The 18,551-nt window shown below is 42.5% G+C and overlaps 1 protein-coding gene across 1 annotated transcript in view; it reads left to right on the top strand.

The window, feature by feature from the left end:
• LOC145399297 (sodium-coupled monocarboxylate transporter 1-like) overlaps nucleotides 1-18,551 on the top strand; it is a 57,033-nt gene that overhangs the window by 20,725 nt on the left and 17,757 nt on the right. Inside the window, exons 4-9 of the mRNA XM_080271965.1 lie at nucleotides 2,846-2,997; nucleotides 3,426-3,566; nucleotides 4,628-4,846; nucleotides 15,430-15,548; nucleotides 15,794-15,948; nucleotides 17,286-17,516. Of these exons, the coding sequence (XP_080128091.1) occupies nucleotides 2,846-2,997; nucleotides 3,426-3,566; nucleotides 4,628-4,846; nucleotides 15,430-15,548; nucleotides 15,794-15,948; nucleotides 17,286-17,516 (1,017 nt within the window). The remainder of the gene's footprint in view (nucleotides 1-2,845; nucleotides 2,998-3,425; nucleotides 3,567-4,627; nucleotides 4,847-15,429; nucleotides 15,549-15,793; nucleotides 15,949-17,285; nucleotides 17,517-18,551) is intronic.

Here is an 18,551-nt window from a genome sequence, read left to right as displayed (position 1 = left end):
TTGCGTAGGTGCACGTCACCTCGCTGCGAGGTTCCTGCCTCTGGGAATTTAGGGAAGTGGGCACGATTACTCTTGACAGTGCCACAGGAGCCGATGCCGTGCTCTGAAAGGTATTTAGCAAGTTTCGGTGCTTTATAATAGTTGTCAGTATAGAGCACATGATTCCCACCAAAATACCTTTCAAGGAGCACTTTCACTACACAGCCTGGGAAGCCAAGGGGGTGTGTTTTATCAAGATCGACAGTGCTGGCTGAATAAATGACGAAGTCAAGGATGTACCTCATCTTACAGTTGCACAGTACAAAGAACTTGATTCCAAAGCAATGGCGTTTGCTTAGAATGTACTGCACAAACCTAAGACGTCCTCTGAACAAAACCAAGGATTCGTCAATGACAACCTTCTGAAAGGGGTGGAAGAATGTCATAAACTTATCCCTCATTCAGCTCAGAATCTCCCGGATCTTCCAGAGTGGGTCGGTCTGGGAAGGTACATCATTGTTGGCGAAGTGCAGGTTTCCCATGATGTTGCAAAAGCAATCTCTGGCCATATACTTAATGAAGGTGGGTGAGGTTAGTAAGAGGTCCATGAACCAGTATTCTTCCAACTCATGCTTCTTTGAGTGTGGCATGAGAAACATGAGGGCGAAGAACACATACAGCTCCTGGACTCACAGCATGGTCCACTGTTGCATCTTCGCTGCACCTGTACCACTTGCAGCACGTTGTGATTCATACCTGTTGGTCTCATCACATATGTGCTTCATGACTTCGTCATCTAGGAAGGCCAAAAGGAAGTCAACACACTCGATTCCTCGTCAAGAGTGAAGGCAGGCTGTATCCCTGAGGAACTCCCGTTGAAATCAAGATGTTCTGGGACAAAATCAGACCCTTCCATCCACGCAAAGGCGTCCATGATTCCCTGTCATGGCGGTGTAGGGTCGGTGAGGGTAGAGGGTGGCTGTGAGGCAGATTGTGCTGTTTCAAGGTCACTCGCACTGACCCTGGGTTGCTGTATAACACTAGCAGCCCTTACTCTACTGCCAATTCTACTTTAACAGGTCAGGGATTTACCTCTTCCTCTACGGCCTGCCTTCACTGTAGGTGCTGGTGGCGACTCCGACGATGAAGACTCAAGAGAAAATTCTGCTGAAAAAGAGGAAGTAATGGGTGAAGTGGGGCTAGGGGAGTGGGGAGGTGATTCACCTCGGGACTCATGGCGGGCTGGGTCACACAGGGCCATTGTTCCGGGGCTAACCCACCGCCTTTTCACTCCCTTCCCAAATTCCTTCCCATGCTGCACTAAGGTCTCCTTTCCTTTGTTGCTAAGGATAACTTGGGACACTGAAGCACTCGTATTAGGAGTTTCTGGCACGATTTCCTCACCCAGCTCATCACACGAATCACCCGAAGGATCGTAGACACTATTCATCATTATCATTGATAATTCTACAAGTTCACGTTCCACTGCAGAGTCACTTAGTCATTTCCTGCTTCCCACGCGAGTTTTTTTGGGGGTAGAGGTCACGGGGACCTTTGCAATGGGCGCAGAAGCAGCGGAAATGGCGGGGAGCGAGTGCAACATGGTTTGACCAGAGTGGAGGACAAGGAACTGAATGGCGCGGTGTATCTGAGTAGGCAAAGGTTGACAGTGACAATGGGGTGACAGCTGTTAACTTACATGCTAAGAAATGACTGGTAGGAAATCGCGGCAATACATAAAGAAATAGGTAATTCCAGGTGAATGTAAATGTCACTTAGACTTCTCCCTTCCTTTCTTATATATATTTTTATTATGAGAATAGATTGCAAGGCATATTTCAAAGTGGGAATTTCCGTGGGAAATTTGCGAACGAGTGCACGTGAGGTGTTGTCAGGTGATAATTAGCCAAATCCAGGTGTATAGCACTATCACTTACCTTATTTCTTTTTGGTATATATTATTTTGTATAAGAATAGAGCACAGGACTTATTTCAATGGATGAAATCAGTGGATAACTCCGGGGGAGATTTGCTTTAGCGCAGCGCGGCCAGGCAGGCGATAGGAAAGTGTAAAGGAGATGAGGTAGGGAGGGGTGATAGGGTACTGGAGGGGAGGTAGGGAGGGGTGTCAAGAACGGGGGAAAATGGCTATATTGTCAACATTGGATGGGAGTACAGATGAGATTAGGAGTGCTGACTATTCGTGGATAATACAAGTACATGATAAAAAATGATTGGTAGGAAATCTCGACAATACATAAAAAAATAGGATGTTCCAGATGAATGTAAATGTCACTTAGGCTTCTCCCTTCCTTTCTTATATATATTTTTATTACGAGAATAGATTATACGGCATATTTCAAAGGGGAAATTTCCGTGGGAAATTAGTGAACGAGTGCACGTGAGGTGTTGTCAGGTGATAATTAGCCAAATCCAGGTGTATAGCACTATCACTTACCTTATTTCTTTTTGGTATATATTATTTTGTATAAGAATAGGGCATAGGCTTATTTCAATGGATGAAATCAGTGGATAATTCAGGGGGAGATTTGCTTTAGCGCAGCGCGGCCAGGCAGGCAAGAGGACAGGGTAATGGAGGGGAAGTAGGGAGGGGAGTCAGGAACGGGGAAAAATGGCTAAATTGTCAAGAATGGATGGGAGTACAGATGAGATTTGGAGTGCTGACTACTGTTGGACATTGGCAGTACTGATAGATGATACAAGCCACCACTTGTAAGCCCGGGAGAATTCAAAATAACACAGAATCACAAAAGTGACGCCCCGCGGTATGATCCCTTGCTCAGAAACATCAAGAAAGTGACGCCCCGTGGTTAAGGGGTTAACTGATAGGGCTGTGTGGTTGCAGGGTGGTGTGAGGGCCGTGGTGTATACTGATGTGATGCAAACGCTGGTCATGTTTGGTGGGTTGCTGGTCGTGGTCATCATCTGCTGCCAGGAAATTGGTCTTGTCAATGTCTGGACCATAGCTGAACAGGGCTCCAGGATAGAGTTCTTCAAGTGAGTCACCATTACTTCGGCGCAAATTCCAAATGACAGAAAGCACCAGAATCTGCAATGGGAGTACCGTTTGATTCTTGTGATTGGGAAATGTTTGTATTTTAACCGTGAAGCACAAAACTGTGTGTGTGTGTGTGTGTGTGTGTGTGTGTGTGTTGAGAGGATACAATATGGTGTGTGTTTAATTTCAGTAAAAACAATCTGCTGTCATTTTGCACACATATATAATAAAACCCATTTATTTGAGTCAGCTTCATAAAATTCAGCGTGATTGAAATTATAAAAGAAAAAATAACCATTAAGTCATACAGGTAATAGTTTACATTAGAGTCGGCTTTATAATATTCAACGGCACTGAAACAGTGAGAAAAAAATATATATGACCACACAGTAACAGGCCACACTACAGCCTCCTGTTTCTGCCCTAGCATGAACACAAGTCCTTTAATGCGCCACACCTTCTGGTCGACCACCGTGCTTGGCTTCTACTTCACCATGGACACCATTGGCATCAACCAGCCCAGCTACCAGAGATTTGCTTCCATCGGTAACCTCGCTATGGCACAAAGGTTAGATGGCCTTGTTTACATCTCTATCCATTAGTCTATCTACCTTCCTATTTATATTGAAGGGAAACTAACTGGTTGTACTATTTTTAGAAAGATGCTTAGAAGTGTTATAGATACGATAGCAGTTAAAGGTGATGGTGGAATTTCATTGATAGTAAGACTGTGGTATAAAAGATAAAGCTGCGAGCAACGTGGTGGATAGAGAGGAAGGGGACAACGGGAATGACAAGTAGCGAAGTTTAAAGCGAAAGCAGTGATGTGAGTACTGAGGGAAAAGATAAGTTAGAGTCCGTTAATTAGGAACAAATTGATAAGGAAAACGTGTGGAGCTGATGAAGGGAGTGTGTATTTAGGAATGCAAGGGTAGCAAGGAGTAAGAAAGGTTCAGTTTGGTGGGATGCCTATGCTGAATGGGTAGTGGGGGAAAAAGAGGAGATGAGAGTGGATGCAAGACAGTCAAATAAATGAAGGGAATATGCTGAGAGTAAGAAGGGTGTGTGGACATCCGTAAAGAAGACAGGCACAACAAAACTGCGTAACCCCACTACATTCTCATGGAGTTGCATATTGAGGAGTGAGTGTGGACATACTGCATATTTAAATATTCAGATTAATTTATGTTAAAATTCATAGCAGACTTTATATGAGTATAAAAATCCCCAAGGTAAGGGCTGAAAACACAGAATTCACATAAACTGTACAAATACTGGCCCAGCACAACACTGCTTAATCCACGTATCGTCCCAACATTAAACACGAACTATCATTTGTAGTGCTCAGAAGATCAGTGCTTCAGCTCATTATAGGGTACTTCATTGACATACACTCACCAATGCTTAATTTACTTCGACCTCGTAAGCCTCTTGTTTTTACTACAGGTTGGTCATCTCTTGCTGTGGGTGTGTGGCTGTTGTGGGGTATGTTGTACTTCTCTGTTAGTATATCTAATAATTTTTACCTTTTTACCACAGGTTGGTCATCGCTTTTGCTGTGGGTGTGTGGTTGTTAAAAGGTATCTGCTGGTACCATTTAATCTTTAATTTACCTGTTTTTCCCCACAGGTTGGTCATCTCTTTTGCCGTGGGTGTGTGGCTGCTGTGGGGTCTGTTCTGCTTCTCCGGCCTGGTTGCCTGTGCTGCCTTCAGAGACTGCGATCCCTTGGCATCAGGAAGGATACAGAAACCGGACCAGGTGATCCCTTATCTGGTCATGCAGAAGTTGGGTCACCTCACTGGCGTTCCTGGGGTCTTTGTGGCAGCTTTCTATAGCGGAGCCCTTAGGTGGGTGATGTAGTGGTTCTTCCTTTTCTTATCAGCAGCCATTATCATCACCCACATCCTTTATCATCACTCACATCCATCATCACTATCCATTATCATCACCCACATCTTCTATCATCACTGACATCCATCATCACTATCCATTATCATCACCCACATCCTTTATCATCACTCACATCCATCATCACTATCCATTATCATCACTCACATCTTTTATCATCACTCACATCCATCATCACTATCCATTATCATCACTCACATCTTTTATCATCACTATCATTTATCATCACTCTCATCCTGAATCATCACTCTCACATCCATCATCACTTTCACATCCTTTAACATCACTCTCATCCTGTACCATCACTCTCACATCCATCATCACTTTCACATCCTTTAACATCACTCTCATATCCTTTATCATCACTCATATCCATCATCATTATCCGTTATCATGACTTTCATCCACTTCCTTTATCATTACTCACATCCATTAACACTATCCTTTATTATTACTTTCATCCACATCCTTTATCATCACTCTCACATCTTGTATCATCACTCACACATCGTTTGTCATCACTCACATCCATCATCACTTACACATCCTTTATCATCACTTACACATCCTTTATCATCACTCTCACATCTTTTATCATCACTCACACATCCATTATCGTCACTCTCACATCCTTTATCATCACTCTTACATCCTATATCATCACTTAGTATTACCAGTATCTACCCTGCATCGCATATTTATTTCATACTCATATTCCATCATCCGCGCCCATACTAGCAGACTGAGGCATCCCCATAACACATAAGATACTGCCACATGAGTTTAGTGAAGCATTATTTGCGTCACTCTGCAATATACACACATAGATTAGGTCTTTCCCTTATTTTTTTTCCTCCAAAGAAATGTGTACAAGGGGAAGGGTGATGCCTGGAAAAAGGAAATTATGGAGGAATAAAGCTTTTACACCAAATAATGAAGGTAATGGAGAGAGTTCTAGAAGGTATGATTAACGAAAGAGTGAATATTGATGAGAGGCAGTTTGGGTTTATGCCACGCAAAGCGACCACTGATGCCGTATTCATTGTTTGACAGCTTCAGAAAATATATAGGAAAGAAACGGGAACTGTACTTTGTTTTTGTTGCTTTGGAGAAGGCCTTTGACAGTCCCTAGAGAGGTGGTGAAGTGGACAATGAGAAAGCTTGGGATGGAGGAGTGGCTGGTTAGGGTGGTTATGGCCATGTATGTGGGTGCTCGCACCCAGGTAAGGGTGAATGGAGATTTGAGTGATGGGTTTTCCATGAATGCTGGTGTGCATTAGGGGGTCAGTCTTGAGCCTCTTGTTGTTTATCATGGTACTTGAAGCCCTCTCACGTGACCTCAGAAATGGACTCCCGTGGGAGATGTTGTATGCTGCTGATCTGGTGATGATTGCAGAGAATGAAAGGGGGGGGGGCGGGGCGGAGGAAAGATTTACGAAGTGGAGAGATGGTATGGGGCACAAGGGCTTAAGAGCAAATGCAGATAAAACAAAAGTGATAATATCTAGGATTGGGGGCGGTCCTGTCAAAGACGAGGGAGAGTGATCATGTGCGATTTGCCACAAGGGCGTGGGAAGTAATTCCACCTCGTGCAGTGTCTGTGATAAGTGGGTGCATGAGAAATGTAGTGGTATTAGAGGTAGACGGCGAGATAATGCTGATATTATGTGCGTGGTGTGGCGGGGATAGCAGTTGGAGATTGTCAGGCATGAAAGGATTGAGCTTGTTAGTGAGTCTCTTGAGTGTGTGGAAGAGTTATGTTATTTGGGAGACATGTCATGTGTTGGAGGTGGGGCAGGAGCTAGCTCTGTGGATAGAGTGGGGAGTGGTTGGAAGAAGTTTTGGGAGCTGTTGCCTCTCCGGACATTGAGAAGCCTCTCCCTCCATGCTAAGGGATCTTTGTATGCAGCATGTGTTTGGAGTGTAATGCTGTATGGTAGTGGGACTTGAGCAGTAAAGGAAGAGGATAGTCGCTGGCTCAAACGTATAGAAATGACAATGATTAGGTGGATGTGCAGTGCGTCCTTGAATGTGAGACCTGGGGGGGGGGCTAGGTTTACAGTGGAAGAGTTGAGGGCTAGGACAGGACTGGAGTGTATTGGTGCTGTGGTGAAGAACAGAAGTTTGAGATGGTTTTGGTATGTGTAGAGGGTGGGAGATGATAATTGGTTGCAGAAAGTGAGAAGTGTTAATGCTGGGGGTACGGTTGCGAGAGGTAGACCGAGAAAGACCTGAGACAAGGTCACTGAGTGTGACCTCAGGGATAACGGACTGAATAGGGAAGCTGCCAGAGATTGAGCAGCATGGACAGCCGCCAGTAGATGACCAAGGCCGAGTCATGCAAACGCGTTAGATCCTTCAAAAATGAATGAACGACAGAACTATGATACAACCTATTCACGTTGGGAGTTGGGTTGTGAGAGGCAGACCGAAAAAGACCTGGGATAAGGTTACAGAGTGTGGCCTCAAGGATAAAGGACTAAATAGGGAGCTACCAGAGATCAAGTAGCGTTGAGAGACACCATTAGGTGACCAAGGCCGGAGCATGCAAGCACGAAAGTTACGAACAATACCGATATATAAACAATATTCACATCCATGTTCACAGCACTTCATCATCGGGTCAAAAATCTGAAAATATAATAATAGAGCAAATGATACCAACTGTCAATTGCTCATCACTTTGAGACTGTGTATGGACAACACCTCAAAATATTCTTGGATTCGAACCTGATCATCACTATCACATCTTTCGTCATGACCCTCACACTTTTCATCATTATTCTGACACTGGAAAATTAAAAAAATAAACTCAATGGGCACGCAGTAGAACACACACACACACACACACACACACACACACACACACATACAGTGTTAAATACAAGCCAGTTATCAACTGGATAATCACTGTGGGGGTGCCAGGGGAACAGGAATCCCCCTACTGCTGCCTCATTTACTGAGTGAAGCGCCTTCTTAAGAGTGATGCAGGCTGCCAGCAGCCCTTACTGAAACTCACAATGGTTAGAATACAGTCAAGTGTAGACTTCTTGGGTAAAGATTGCCGAGGCCTCTGAATCTTGAACTAATGGTTCTGGATATCCATCAACAGCATATGAGCAAGACCTTGCCTGGAGCACTGAACACTGTAACACCGTGGTAGTTACTGCAGTCACACTGATCTCCTTTGCCTTGCCAAACAAGGCTAACCAAACACCTTGTCCAGTCAGGAGGAATTATACCAGTACATCGAACAGCTTCTGCTACTGCAAGTAATCCCCATATATGGCTTCTTCCCCAGCTTTGATCAGTTTGGCCCGATGCCACAAAGACCAGTCGCCCTACCACTTTTCAGCCTTGTCACTGTCTTCCTGTATTCATCTAAGGAAGACATGGCATTGCAGACTGGTGGGATGGCAGCCGGCGACTGAACATCAGCCGATGGAAGCTCCATGCTGGGTTCTGCTGTACACAACTACTTCAAGTATTTAGGCTAATGAGCCCTCTAGTCACTCACTCTAGACACAAGCCATCTATCTAATATATAAGCAGAATTAACCTGAGAGGCAGGTCTGGAGCAGAGTTTCCTCAGGGCTTCATAGCAGGTCGAATGTCATTTACTGTAAAGGTCCTCCAAACCGACCACCAATAATCCAAACATCCCAATACTCTGAATATTGCAAGGGAATTTTTTTTTTCTAGGCTTTCTTAAAAATTTCTGGGCATTATCTAAAGATTTATGTGGCTTGGACTTGCTCTTCTACTTGGATGCACCTGCCTGCAACTATTCATCTACAATTCTTTCCATTTCCGGTGTGTAAAACAATAAACCATAACATTTTAAGTGTTTATTTAATGATCATATATATATATATATATATATATATATATATATATATATATATATATATATATATATATATATATATATATATATATATATATATATATATATATATATATATATGTATATACATATATATATATATAAATATACATATATATATATTTATATATATATATATATATATATATATATATATATATATATATATATATATATATATATATATATATATATATATATATATATATATATATATATATATATATATATATATATATATATATATATATATATATATATATTAAATAACAGAACAGAGGAAGGAAAAACAAATGAATAAAAAAAATAATCCATGCACCAGATTACTTGTGTCCTCTGTTCATAAAATATCTGTAACAGTTAGACTTGAACAGCAGTAGGTTGAAGTTTGGAGGGAAACAACTCTGGGAAAGCGAGTTCCAGAGAGATGCATTTCGGGGAATGAAAGAATTCAGATAGGCAGAAGTTCTGCAGTATGGATGAGTGACATTCCAGTCATGAGAACTACCAGCTGCACGTGTAGCATGATGGAATGCATGGAGAGGTGGCACAATGGACGCAACTTCGTCTGAGCATTTGCCATAAAAATATCCGTAAAATAACGCAAGGGAGGCAACATTCCTTCTTACTTGTAGGGGATGTAGTTTATTAGTAATAGCAGGGTTATTAATATTTCTAGCAGCTTTGTTCTGAATTTTGTCTACTTGTTTTAATGCAACCTCTCCACATCCATTCCAAAAGGGTGAGCAGTATTCAAGCTGAGAGCGCACATGACTCTTATAAATTATAACCAATTGCTCATCAGTGAAGAAGTTACGGACTCTGTACAATAATCCAAGTTTCTTTGAGGTGGTTTTAGCAAGTGATCTGACATGAGAGATCCAGCTGAGGGCATTGTTAAGCGAGACACCGAGAATATCAATACTTTTGGAAATGGGAATATTTGTAGCATTGAAGGTAATATACGATTCTGGCAATACCTGTCTAATAGTAAATTGTATATATTTAGTTTTACTAGCAATAAATGAGACAAGGTTATTTTGTCCCAATTCACTGATCGTGGATAAGTCTTGATTTAAAGCAATGGCTGTACTGAGTTGAGAGTTAGAGATATCAGACTTTGTAAATGGATGTCTGAGTATGAATGAAATATGATGTGTTGAGTCATCTGCATATGAATGGATGGGACTGTGGGTGACATATAAGAGATTATTAATATGAACAAGGAACAGGGTTGGTGCCAGAACTGATCCCTGCGTCACGCCGGCGTTAATTGGGCGGAAACTGGAGTATACAACATCTACTTTTACTCTTATTTTTCTGTTGCTTAGATATGAGGAAGTCAAAAGAACAAAGAGTTTAGTCCATAGCAAGGGAGTTTGGACAACAGGGAACGGTGCCACACTCTGTCGAAAGCTTTAGAAATATCCAGGGCTACTGCATGAGTTTCTCCATGTAGATCAACTGATTGATGGATGGTATGAGTTAGGAGATTGGATATGTCAATGGTGGATCTCTCGTGGCGAAAACCATATTGTCTATCACTAATTAAGTTGTCGGATTCAAAATGTTTAACTATGTGCTTATTAGCTGCAGTTTCAAAAACCTTACCAAGAGAAAATGTGACAGCTATTGGTTATCGGAACGTGGAATGTAAGGGGAACGAATGATGAAGTGAAAGAGAGAGAGATTGTCCATGTGCTTGAGGGTGCGAAAGTGGGTGTATGTGGAATAACTGAAACAAAATGGAGAGGAGAAAGCGTGAGAGAATGGGAGTATGGATGGGGTATATGTGCAGGAGTAGGTGAGAATGAGAGGGCAAAGGAAGGAGTATGCATAGTTGTGAGTAAAAGTTGGAAGAAGAGCATAAGACAGTATGGATCAGTTGGGTCAAGGATTGTGTGGGTAAAGTTGAAAGTTGGAATACAAATGTGGGCGATTGTGTGTGTGTATGAGCCAACGCAAGATCGTGCTAGAAGAGTGAGAGAAGAGTTCTGGACAAATGTAGAAGTGTGCATGGAAAAGTTTGGAAGGAATGAGAGTGTTTTTGATTGGTGATATGAATGGTAAAGTTGGGAATGTGAAGGTGGATGGAATAGTTGGTGAGTGGGGTGTGCCTGCTGAGATAGATGAGAATGGGAGTGCGTTAGTGGACATTTGTGCTGGGAGGGGGTTGGTGATAGCCAATACCCTCTTCAGGCATAAAATGATCCACAGGAATACATAGCGAGTGATTAGAAGGGGGAGTGGTTAACTGAATGAAAGGAAGGCAATGATTGATTATGTGTGTGTGGATGAAAGGATGTGAAGATGTGTAATGGATGCAAGAGCTTATAGAGGTTGGGGGAGTAGACTTTCTAGCCACTACTTGGTGGTGGATAGAATTAGAATTCAAGTAAGATGGAGGAATAGAAGAAGGGAAAGACGAGAGGAAGGAGTAGTTACAAGGAGAGTGGAAAGGTTACAAGAGGATGAGAAAAAGGCAGAGTATAAGAGAGAAGTGGAGGAACGATTGGGCAAATATTAACTGGAGCAGATGGGAGACGTGGAAGGTGTGTGTAGGATATTTACAGAAGAAATATGTGCAGCATGTGATGTGGTGTGTGGAAGGAAGAGAAGACGGAGGGGGGTGCAAGGAACAGCGTGGCGGACTGAAGAGGTGAGACAGGCTGTGGCACAAAAGAAGAAAGCATACAATGAATGGATGAGAAACAGGGGCGTGGAAGAAGTTGAGAGGCAGAAGAGAGAGTTATATGTAGAAAGAAAGAGAGAGAGGTGAAAAGATTAGTAAGAGAGAGTAAGAAGAGAGTGGATGAGGAATTTCGAAGGAACCTGAGTGTAAAGTGGAGGGACTGTAAGAAAATGTTCTGGGAAAAGGTGAAAAGAGTAAGACAGGGTGGAAGTGAAGTTAGCAGGGGAGTGAAAGATAAAAATGGTAGATTACTAGTGGAGAAGGGAAAAAAAGTGAACAGATGGAGAGAACACTTTAAGGAGTTGTTGAAAATAGAGGATGGAAGTAATGCGAGTATAAGTGGCTGGTGAATGGCTGGGAGAAGGAGGGAGATGAGAAGACAGGAAGAAATCGGTAGGATAGAAGTTGTGGAAGCAATGAAGAAAGTTAAATTGGGGAAAGCCCCAGGAATTGATGGAGTGTGTGGTGATATGCTGAAGCATGGGGAAGAGATAGTAGTAGAATGGATGTGGAAGATGTGCAGATTGGCCTGGGAGGAAGGTAGAGTCCCGGAGGATTGGATGTCAGGTATAATTATTCCCTTGTACAAAGGAAAAAGGGAAAAAGAAGTGTGTGGTAATCATAGGGACATTTGTCTTCTTAGTATAATAGGAAAAGTGTATGGTAGGATACTCATTGACAGTTAGAGAAAGAACAGAGGAATTAGTTGGAGAAGAACAGGGAGGCTTTAGGAAGGGAAGAGGTTGTGTAGATCAGATATTCATTCTTAGATCTTTAGTGGAAAAGTTTCTAGAGAAGGGAAAGAAGATCTATGCGGCTTTCATGGATTTGTAGAAAGCATATGACAGGGTGGATAGACAAGGATTGTGGAAAGTGTTAAAAATATATGGAGTAGATGGGAAGTTGTTTAATGCTGTGAAGAGTACGTACGATGGTGCGAAGGCTGCAGTACGTGTGGATGGTGAACTAAGTGAATTTTTCTCTTTGAAAGTTGGGTTGAAACAGGGAAGTGTCATGTCTCCATGGTTGTTCAATCTGTACATGGATGGGGTAATAAAAGAGGTACAAGGCAGGGTAGTGGATGTTGGAGTGGCCCTGGTGAGAGAGGATAGTGTTTGGAAACACCCTGTTCTGTTGTTTGCAGATGATACTGTGCTGTTGAGTGAAGACGAAGGGGAGCTGCAAGGCTTGGTGGATGAGTTAGGGAGAGTGTGTAAGAAACAGGATCTAAAGGTGAATGTAGGGAAGAGTAAAGTGATGGTCTTTGAGAGAGGTGAAGTCAGTGAATGTACAGCGAGGTTGGATGGTGAGGAATTGGAAAATGTGAGTACTTTTAAGTACTTGGGTAGTGTGATGAGTAAGGATGGAGGTTTGGAGGGTGAAGTGCTTGAAAGGGTACAGTAGGGAAGAAAGGTTGCTGGTTCTTTGAAAGCAGTGATAAGAAACAGGAAAGTGACCATGGAAGTGAAAAAGTTACTACATGACAGTATTGTGATACCAACTCTAACGTACGGAAGTGAAGCTTGGACGTTGTTGGAAAGACACAAGTCAAGAGTGAGAGCAGTGGAAATGAGTTATTTAAGAGGAACCTGTGGAGTCACATGGAGAGACAGGGTGACGAATGAGGATATAAAGGAGCATTGTGGTGTGGATGTGGATGTGATAGGAAGCGTTATGAGGAACACACTGAGGGGGTTTGGCCATGTGGAGAAGATGGAGGGTGAAAGACTGATGAAGAGAGTGTATGTGAGTGAGGTGGAGGGGGGAAGAGGGAGGGGGAGGCCGAGGATGAGATGGAGGGATGGGGTGGAGAGGTATATGAGAGAGGGGGGTGTGAGCTGGGAGCAGGGCAGTGAGATGGCGGGGGACAGGGCGACTTGGAGGCGATTTGTTTGTGGCCACCCCAAACGGGATTGAGGCGTCTGGCAATAGATTGATAGATAGATCAACTGATTGATGGATGGTATGAGTTAGAAGATTGGATATGTCAATGGTGGATCTCTTGTGGCGAAAAGCATATTGTCTATGACGAATTAAGTTGTCGGATTCAAGATGTTTAACTATGTGCTTATTAATTACAGTTTCAAAAACCTTACCAAGAGAAGATGTGACAGCTATTGGTCTCGTAATCAGAGGGGTCAGAGGAACTTCCTTTATTTGGAGTTGGGTGGATATTGGCTTCTTTCCATGAATTAGGGAATGTTTTCAAAAGTCCCCCCTAGTAGTCCAAAAAATAAAAAAAAATAAAAAAGTCCGAAAGACCCTCGGTCCCCTGGCATTCGGATTACAGGACTTTTACTGTACTTGAAAGGCACCCCCTAACTCCTCAGGAATTTCCCTGACATACCTCTCTTTGTCCGTTCTTGGTAAAACTTTTGACCGACAAGCCAGAAATCTTTGTGGCCCTCAGTCCCTAGCCAGTCTAGAAGCATAACCCACCAACTGTTGCTAGCATCCCTGGTGAGACAAATCCTCTACTTGATCTACAGCACTCAACAACACATTCATCAGCTTCTCCCACAGTAACACATTTATGAGTACCCAACCACTCACAAGGGTCATCAACAGCACTGACCACACCAAACTGACTCCTGACTGCCACTGCATACTCATCAGTGCATTCCATACTCAAAACTGAATAGTTATACATGACATCCCGAGATTTTCCCATATTTCATCTGTAGCCTTAGAGCAGCAACATCAAGTCTGTGAACTGCAGAAAAGGACTCTGTTTTCCTGAAAACCAAGCAGTTCTACAGGATGCTCCGGAGTTCTTACAACAAGGTGGTCAGTCTCATTAGCAACCCCTTCATCAATGAAATAAAAAGTCCAGCAGTGAAGATAAGGCTTCTGGAATCTGGATGCAGTTATTTTCAACATACTGTATGGTATTTTCAAAATACATAAAGTTAGAACTATTGGAATTCCTGGTTCTAAAGCCATGGGTACCTACTTATAAACAATCCTCAAAGCCTTCCCTGTCAGTGCCAATAACTGCACTGAAGTTGCTAAGGCTAAAAGTGTATCCCACAAGGGGCACTGTTCCACACCTGAGTTGAAGCTGGTATAAAACAGGTCATTTTCTTTGAGATAACTCATCTCAGTAAGTACATACACAACAATATGAGAGATAATGCCATAACTGAATCATACATAAATCTGTGCAAGAATCTTCAATACAGTGTAATCATTTGCTAATTCTTTGCTTCACAAGTCTCCACATCTTGATGTCTTGTACATCTGTTTGAACTGCTGTACAATATCTCATTCTTCCATCATCTCCTGTACATGTACTTCCCTCACAATAATATAAGTGTTCCATGTTGTCACACCGGAGGCAGTCTACAGTACTTGGAGGAAACAACTCCATTGTGCTTCAGTTTTCAACTACATCAGTTCTTATCCTAATGATGCAAGGATATATTATTCCACATTTCTCAATGGATCACTTTCCTTTTTTTTTTTTTTTTTAATTATTATCGTCAGTTTCTTCCATCCACATGACAATGCTAAGCATAGTATATATTCCTTTTTGAAGTTGTCTTGCAGCCTTTTTGTTCAATTTTCTTCTCCATATCACATCTTTCAGAGCACACATTAGCCTTCCACTTCAAGTGACTATTTGCCACATTTCAAACTTTAGCTTTTACTTACAGTAATCGTTCAAGAAAAACAATCATTGATTATAAATTTCTTGATAAAGTTATCATCTATGTATTCATCAAACAACACATGAGGTCAGGGTGACACAGTGGTAGAGTGTCGGACTTGAGACTGGGGGGTCGTGAGTTCAAGCCATGCCAGGTAGCTGCCATGGCGGGAGGGATAGTGCCCTTCTGTCACCTAGCAGTGCTATATGATCTAATAAGGTCTAGCTCGGGGGAAAATTTCCCTTTCAAACAACACATTCATAATTATCAAACAATGTTCCACTTTCCACACAGTTCGCTGTCCAGCTACGGTAATTCTATGGCTTGCCTGCTGTGGGAGGACTTTCTGAAGGATATTCCATACTTCAGCAAGATGTCAGATGCCTCAGCCACCAGAGTCCTCAAGCTCATATGTAAGGCTTTCTTCTCATGTTATCAGCAATAATTCTGCAGTTTTGAGGGGGCCATAAACTCTTTTAAAAATCATTCCCTGTGTTGTCAATACACACTCAGCACTGCATGTTGTCCATGGCATTTATAATTTTATACAATGGAACCAGATTGTATCATCAGCATAGAGTATTGCAAAATAATTTCCTTACATTCTGGTAGACACTGTCTTGTGACACTGTGTATTGATGCTGCATGTTGGTGGCAGCTGTGGTGATGGGCCTGTCAGGCATCTGTGTGGGTGTGCTGGCAGGCAACCTGGGCAACATCTTCCAAGTCTTCATCAGCATTTCAGGAGCTGTCAAGGGACCAATCCTAGGCGTCTTCCTGGCTGGCATGTGCACACCCTGGGTCAACACAAAGGTGGGCACAGGTTTACACTCTCCACATAAAAGTATTGCTATTTCATTTCATCATCCAATCCTACGTTGCTCCATGAGGAGTATATTATTAATAGTCAAAAAATTATATATGTAACCTACAACTACAGGGATTTACTGTATCTTGCAGGCATTACCTCCCACACAGGGTTTTGAGAAGGGAGGGGGTATCAGCTCTTTCAAAACTAAAGTTTACCCTTCCCTAATGGTCAAACACATCACGCAGAATAAGTAAATGCAAATCATTACCTTCTTGTGAGTGGTGTGTGAGAGGGAAGTTGTATAAAAGATGGCTGCTACGTTGGCTGGAAAGTTCTTTGATTAGTGAAGCATACTGTACTGTATGCAAAGGGCTAGTCAGGAGAGGCCACCAGAACTGTACAATCGTTGTATTATTATGACGGAAGCAGCACAGATTACTGTATATATTTCATGACTGATATAAAAACAATTATTGCTAATTCTTTCACTCATACACAAAATAGTATTTCATAATCACTGTACATCTTGAAACTCACGTAGGGACACAAAGATGTCACAGGTTTTATAACTTACTGTTCCTCTCATTTATCATACATTTCTTCATAATCACACTCATTATCGATGGAAGTCAATTATTTCATTACACTGGTGTCTAATTCTTGTGGATTTCATATTTTCCACAAGCAAAACTTTCGTACTTTACAATAATGCAATTATTTGTATCATTATAATTAGCTACAACATAAGTTCAGTCCTCTCTACTGCTCTTATGCTCATACCACCAGTGTCAAGGTTACTCTCTCTCCCTCTCCCATCACCAAATATGTCTTTTATTATCAAATTTTTCTCCCAGATTGGAACTTGACATATATAAACCTCATGCTGACAAATTTATGATCTTTCATTCCTCTGCTATACATCATTCATCAACAGAGCAACTCCTTCTTTACGCCATCCACTCACGCGTATATGCCTGATCTATACATATCACACCTTCTCACTCCTCCACTTCATGCCCGTTCATCCTTGCCTCACGCAGTGCCAACACAACATACCTTGAATTTCTTAACACATTCACCATATTCACACCTCATATCAAAATGCCACACGAACTAACTTATTATTAGTGCAGAACCTAGATCAGAGGATTGCTGCAAAACTGCCGAGAGTAAGAACAGAGGACATAGGACTGTTATCTCAGTTGATCCTCTTCCTTTTTAATATCAGGTCTGCTGGGAATATGGAGGGCAATACTATAACACATGCACGTAGTATTTTATATCAACTGATGTCCACATAAAACCACAGAGATTAATATGACCAAACCACAATCTTCAGGGTGCAGTGTTAGGATTCCTGGTGGCCTTCTGTTACAACATTTGGGTGGTGGTGGGCAAGTTCCTGCGTGGGGGAGGACACCCCACCCACCTCCCCCTTTCTGTTGACAGCTGTCCTGAGAACCTCCTGCACCCTGTCAACTCCTCCATCGTCGCCTTCATCAGCAACATCACCACTGCTACACCCAGCACCAATCTCACCACTGACCTGACTGCAGATTTCACCACTATGGCACCTGACACTAACAGGTTAACAAACAGTGTCATCAAACATGAAACTATCTCTTTAACTACAAGTAGGGGGGGTTTCATGAATACTCCCCCAGTATCCCTGCTTGTCATATGAGGCGACTAAAAGGGTTCTTGGTCGGTTAGTGCACCATCCCGTAAAAAGAACTAACTAAACAAGCGAATAAAGCTCCTCGGACTGGGGCGGACCATATGTTGACGACTAAGGAATGGACAAAGTACATTCTTAGGGTGGGGACATGGAATGTGAGAGGAGTGAATGATGAAGCGAAAGAGAGAGAGAGACTGTTCAGGTGCTTGAAGATGCAAGAGTGGATGTATGTGGATTGACTGAAATTAAATGGGGGGGTGAAAGGGTGAGGGAATGGGAATACGGTTTAGGAATATGTGCCAGAGTTAATGAGAATGAGAGGGCAAGAGAGGGAGTATGTCTGATGATAAGCAAGAAGTGGAAGGAGAATATAAGAGAGTATAGAACAGTGGATGCAAGGATTGTATGGGTGAGGATGAAAGTAGGTGGACAGGCTTGGGTGACTGTATGTGCGTAAGCGACGACAAAGGACCAAGTGGCAAGAGTGAAAGATGAGTTTTGAGCAAGTGTAGAAGCATGTATGGACAAGTTTGAGAGGAGCGAGAGAGTGTTTTAGATTGGAGACATGAATGGAAAGGTGGGAATGTACAAGTGGATGGAGTGGTTGGTCAGTGGGGTGTGCCAACTGAAGTTGGGAATGGTAGTGCTTTGGTGGAAATCTGTGCTGGTAAGGGGTTGGCAATAGCCAACACCTTCTTTAGGCATAAGATGATCCACAGGTATACATGAAGAGTCATGAGGAGGATGGGACGGTGAACTTGTTGAACGAAAGGCAATGATAGATTACATGTGTGTGCAGGAGCGGATGAGAAGAAAAGTGTTGGGTGCAAGAGTGTGGAGAGGGTGGAGGAATGGAACTTAGTGATGGCCAAAGTAAGGCTGCAAAGAAAATGGGTGAAGAGACGATGGGGAAGACAGGAGGAAACA

This window comes from Coenobita brevimanus, chromosome 48 (genome assembly GCF_032717465.1).
Source record: "Coenobita brevimanus isolate Jiangsu-jjx chromosome 48, ASM3271746v2, whole genome shotgun sequence".
In the NCBI taxonomy this organism is placed as follows: domain Eukaryota; kingdom Metazoa; phylum Arthropoda; class Malacostraca; order Decapoda; family Coenobitidae; genus Coenobita; species Coenobita brevimanus.
Note: the sequence above shows the minus strand (reverse complement) of the source record. Positions and strands in the feature narration are given on the sequence as shown.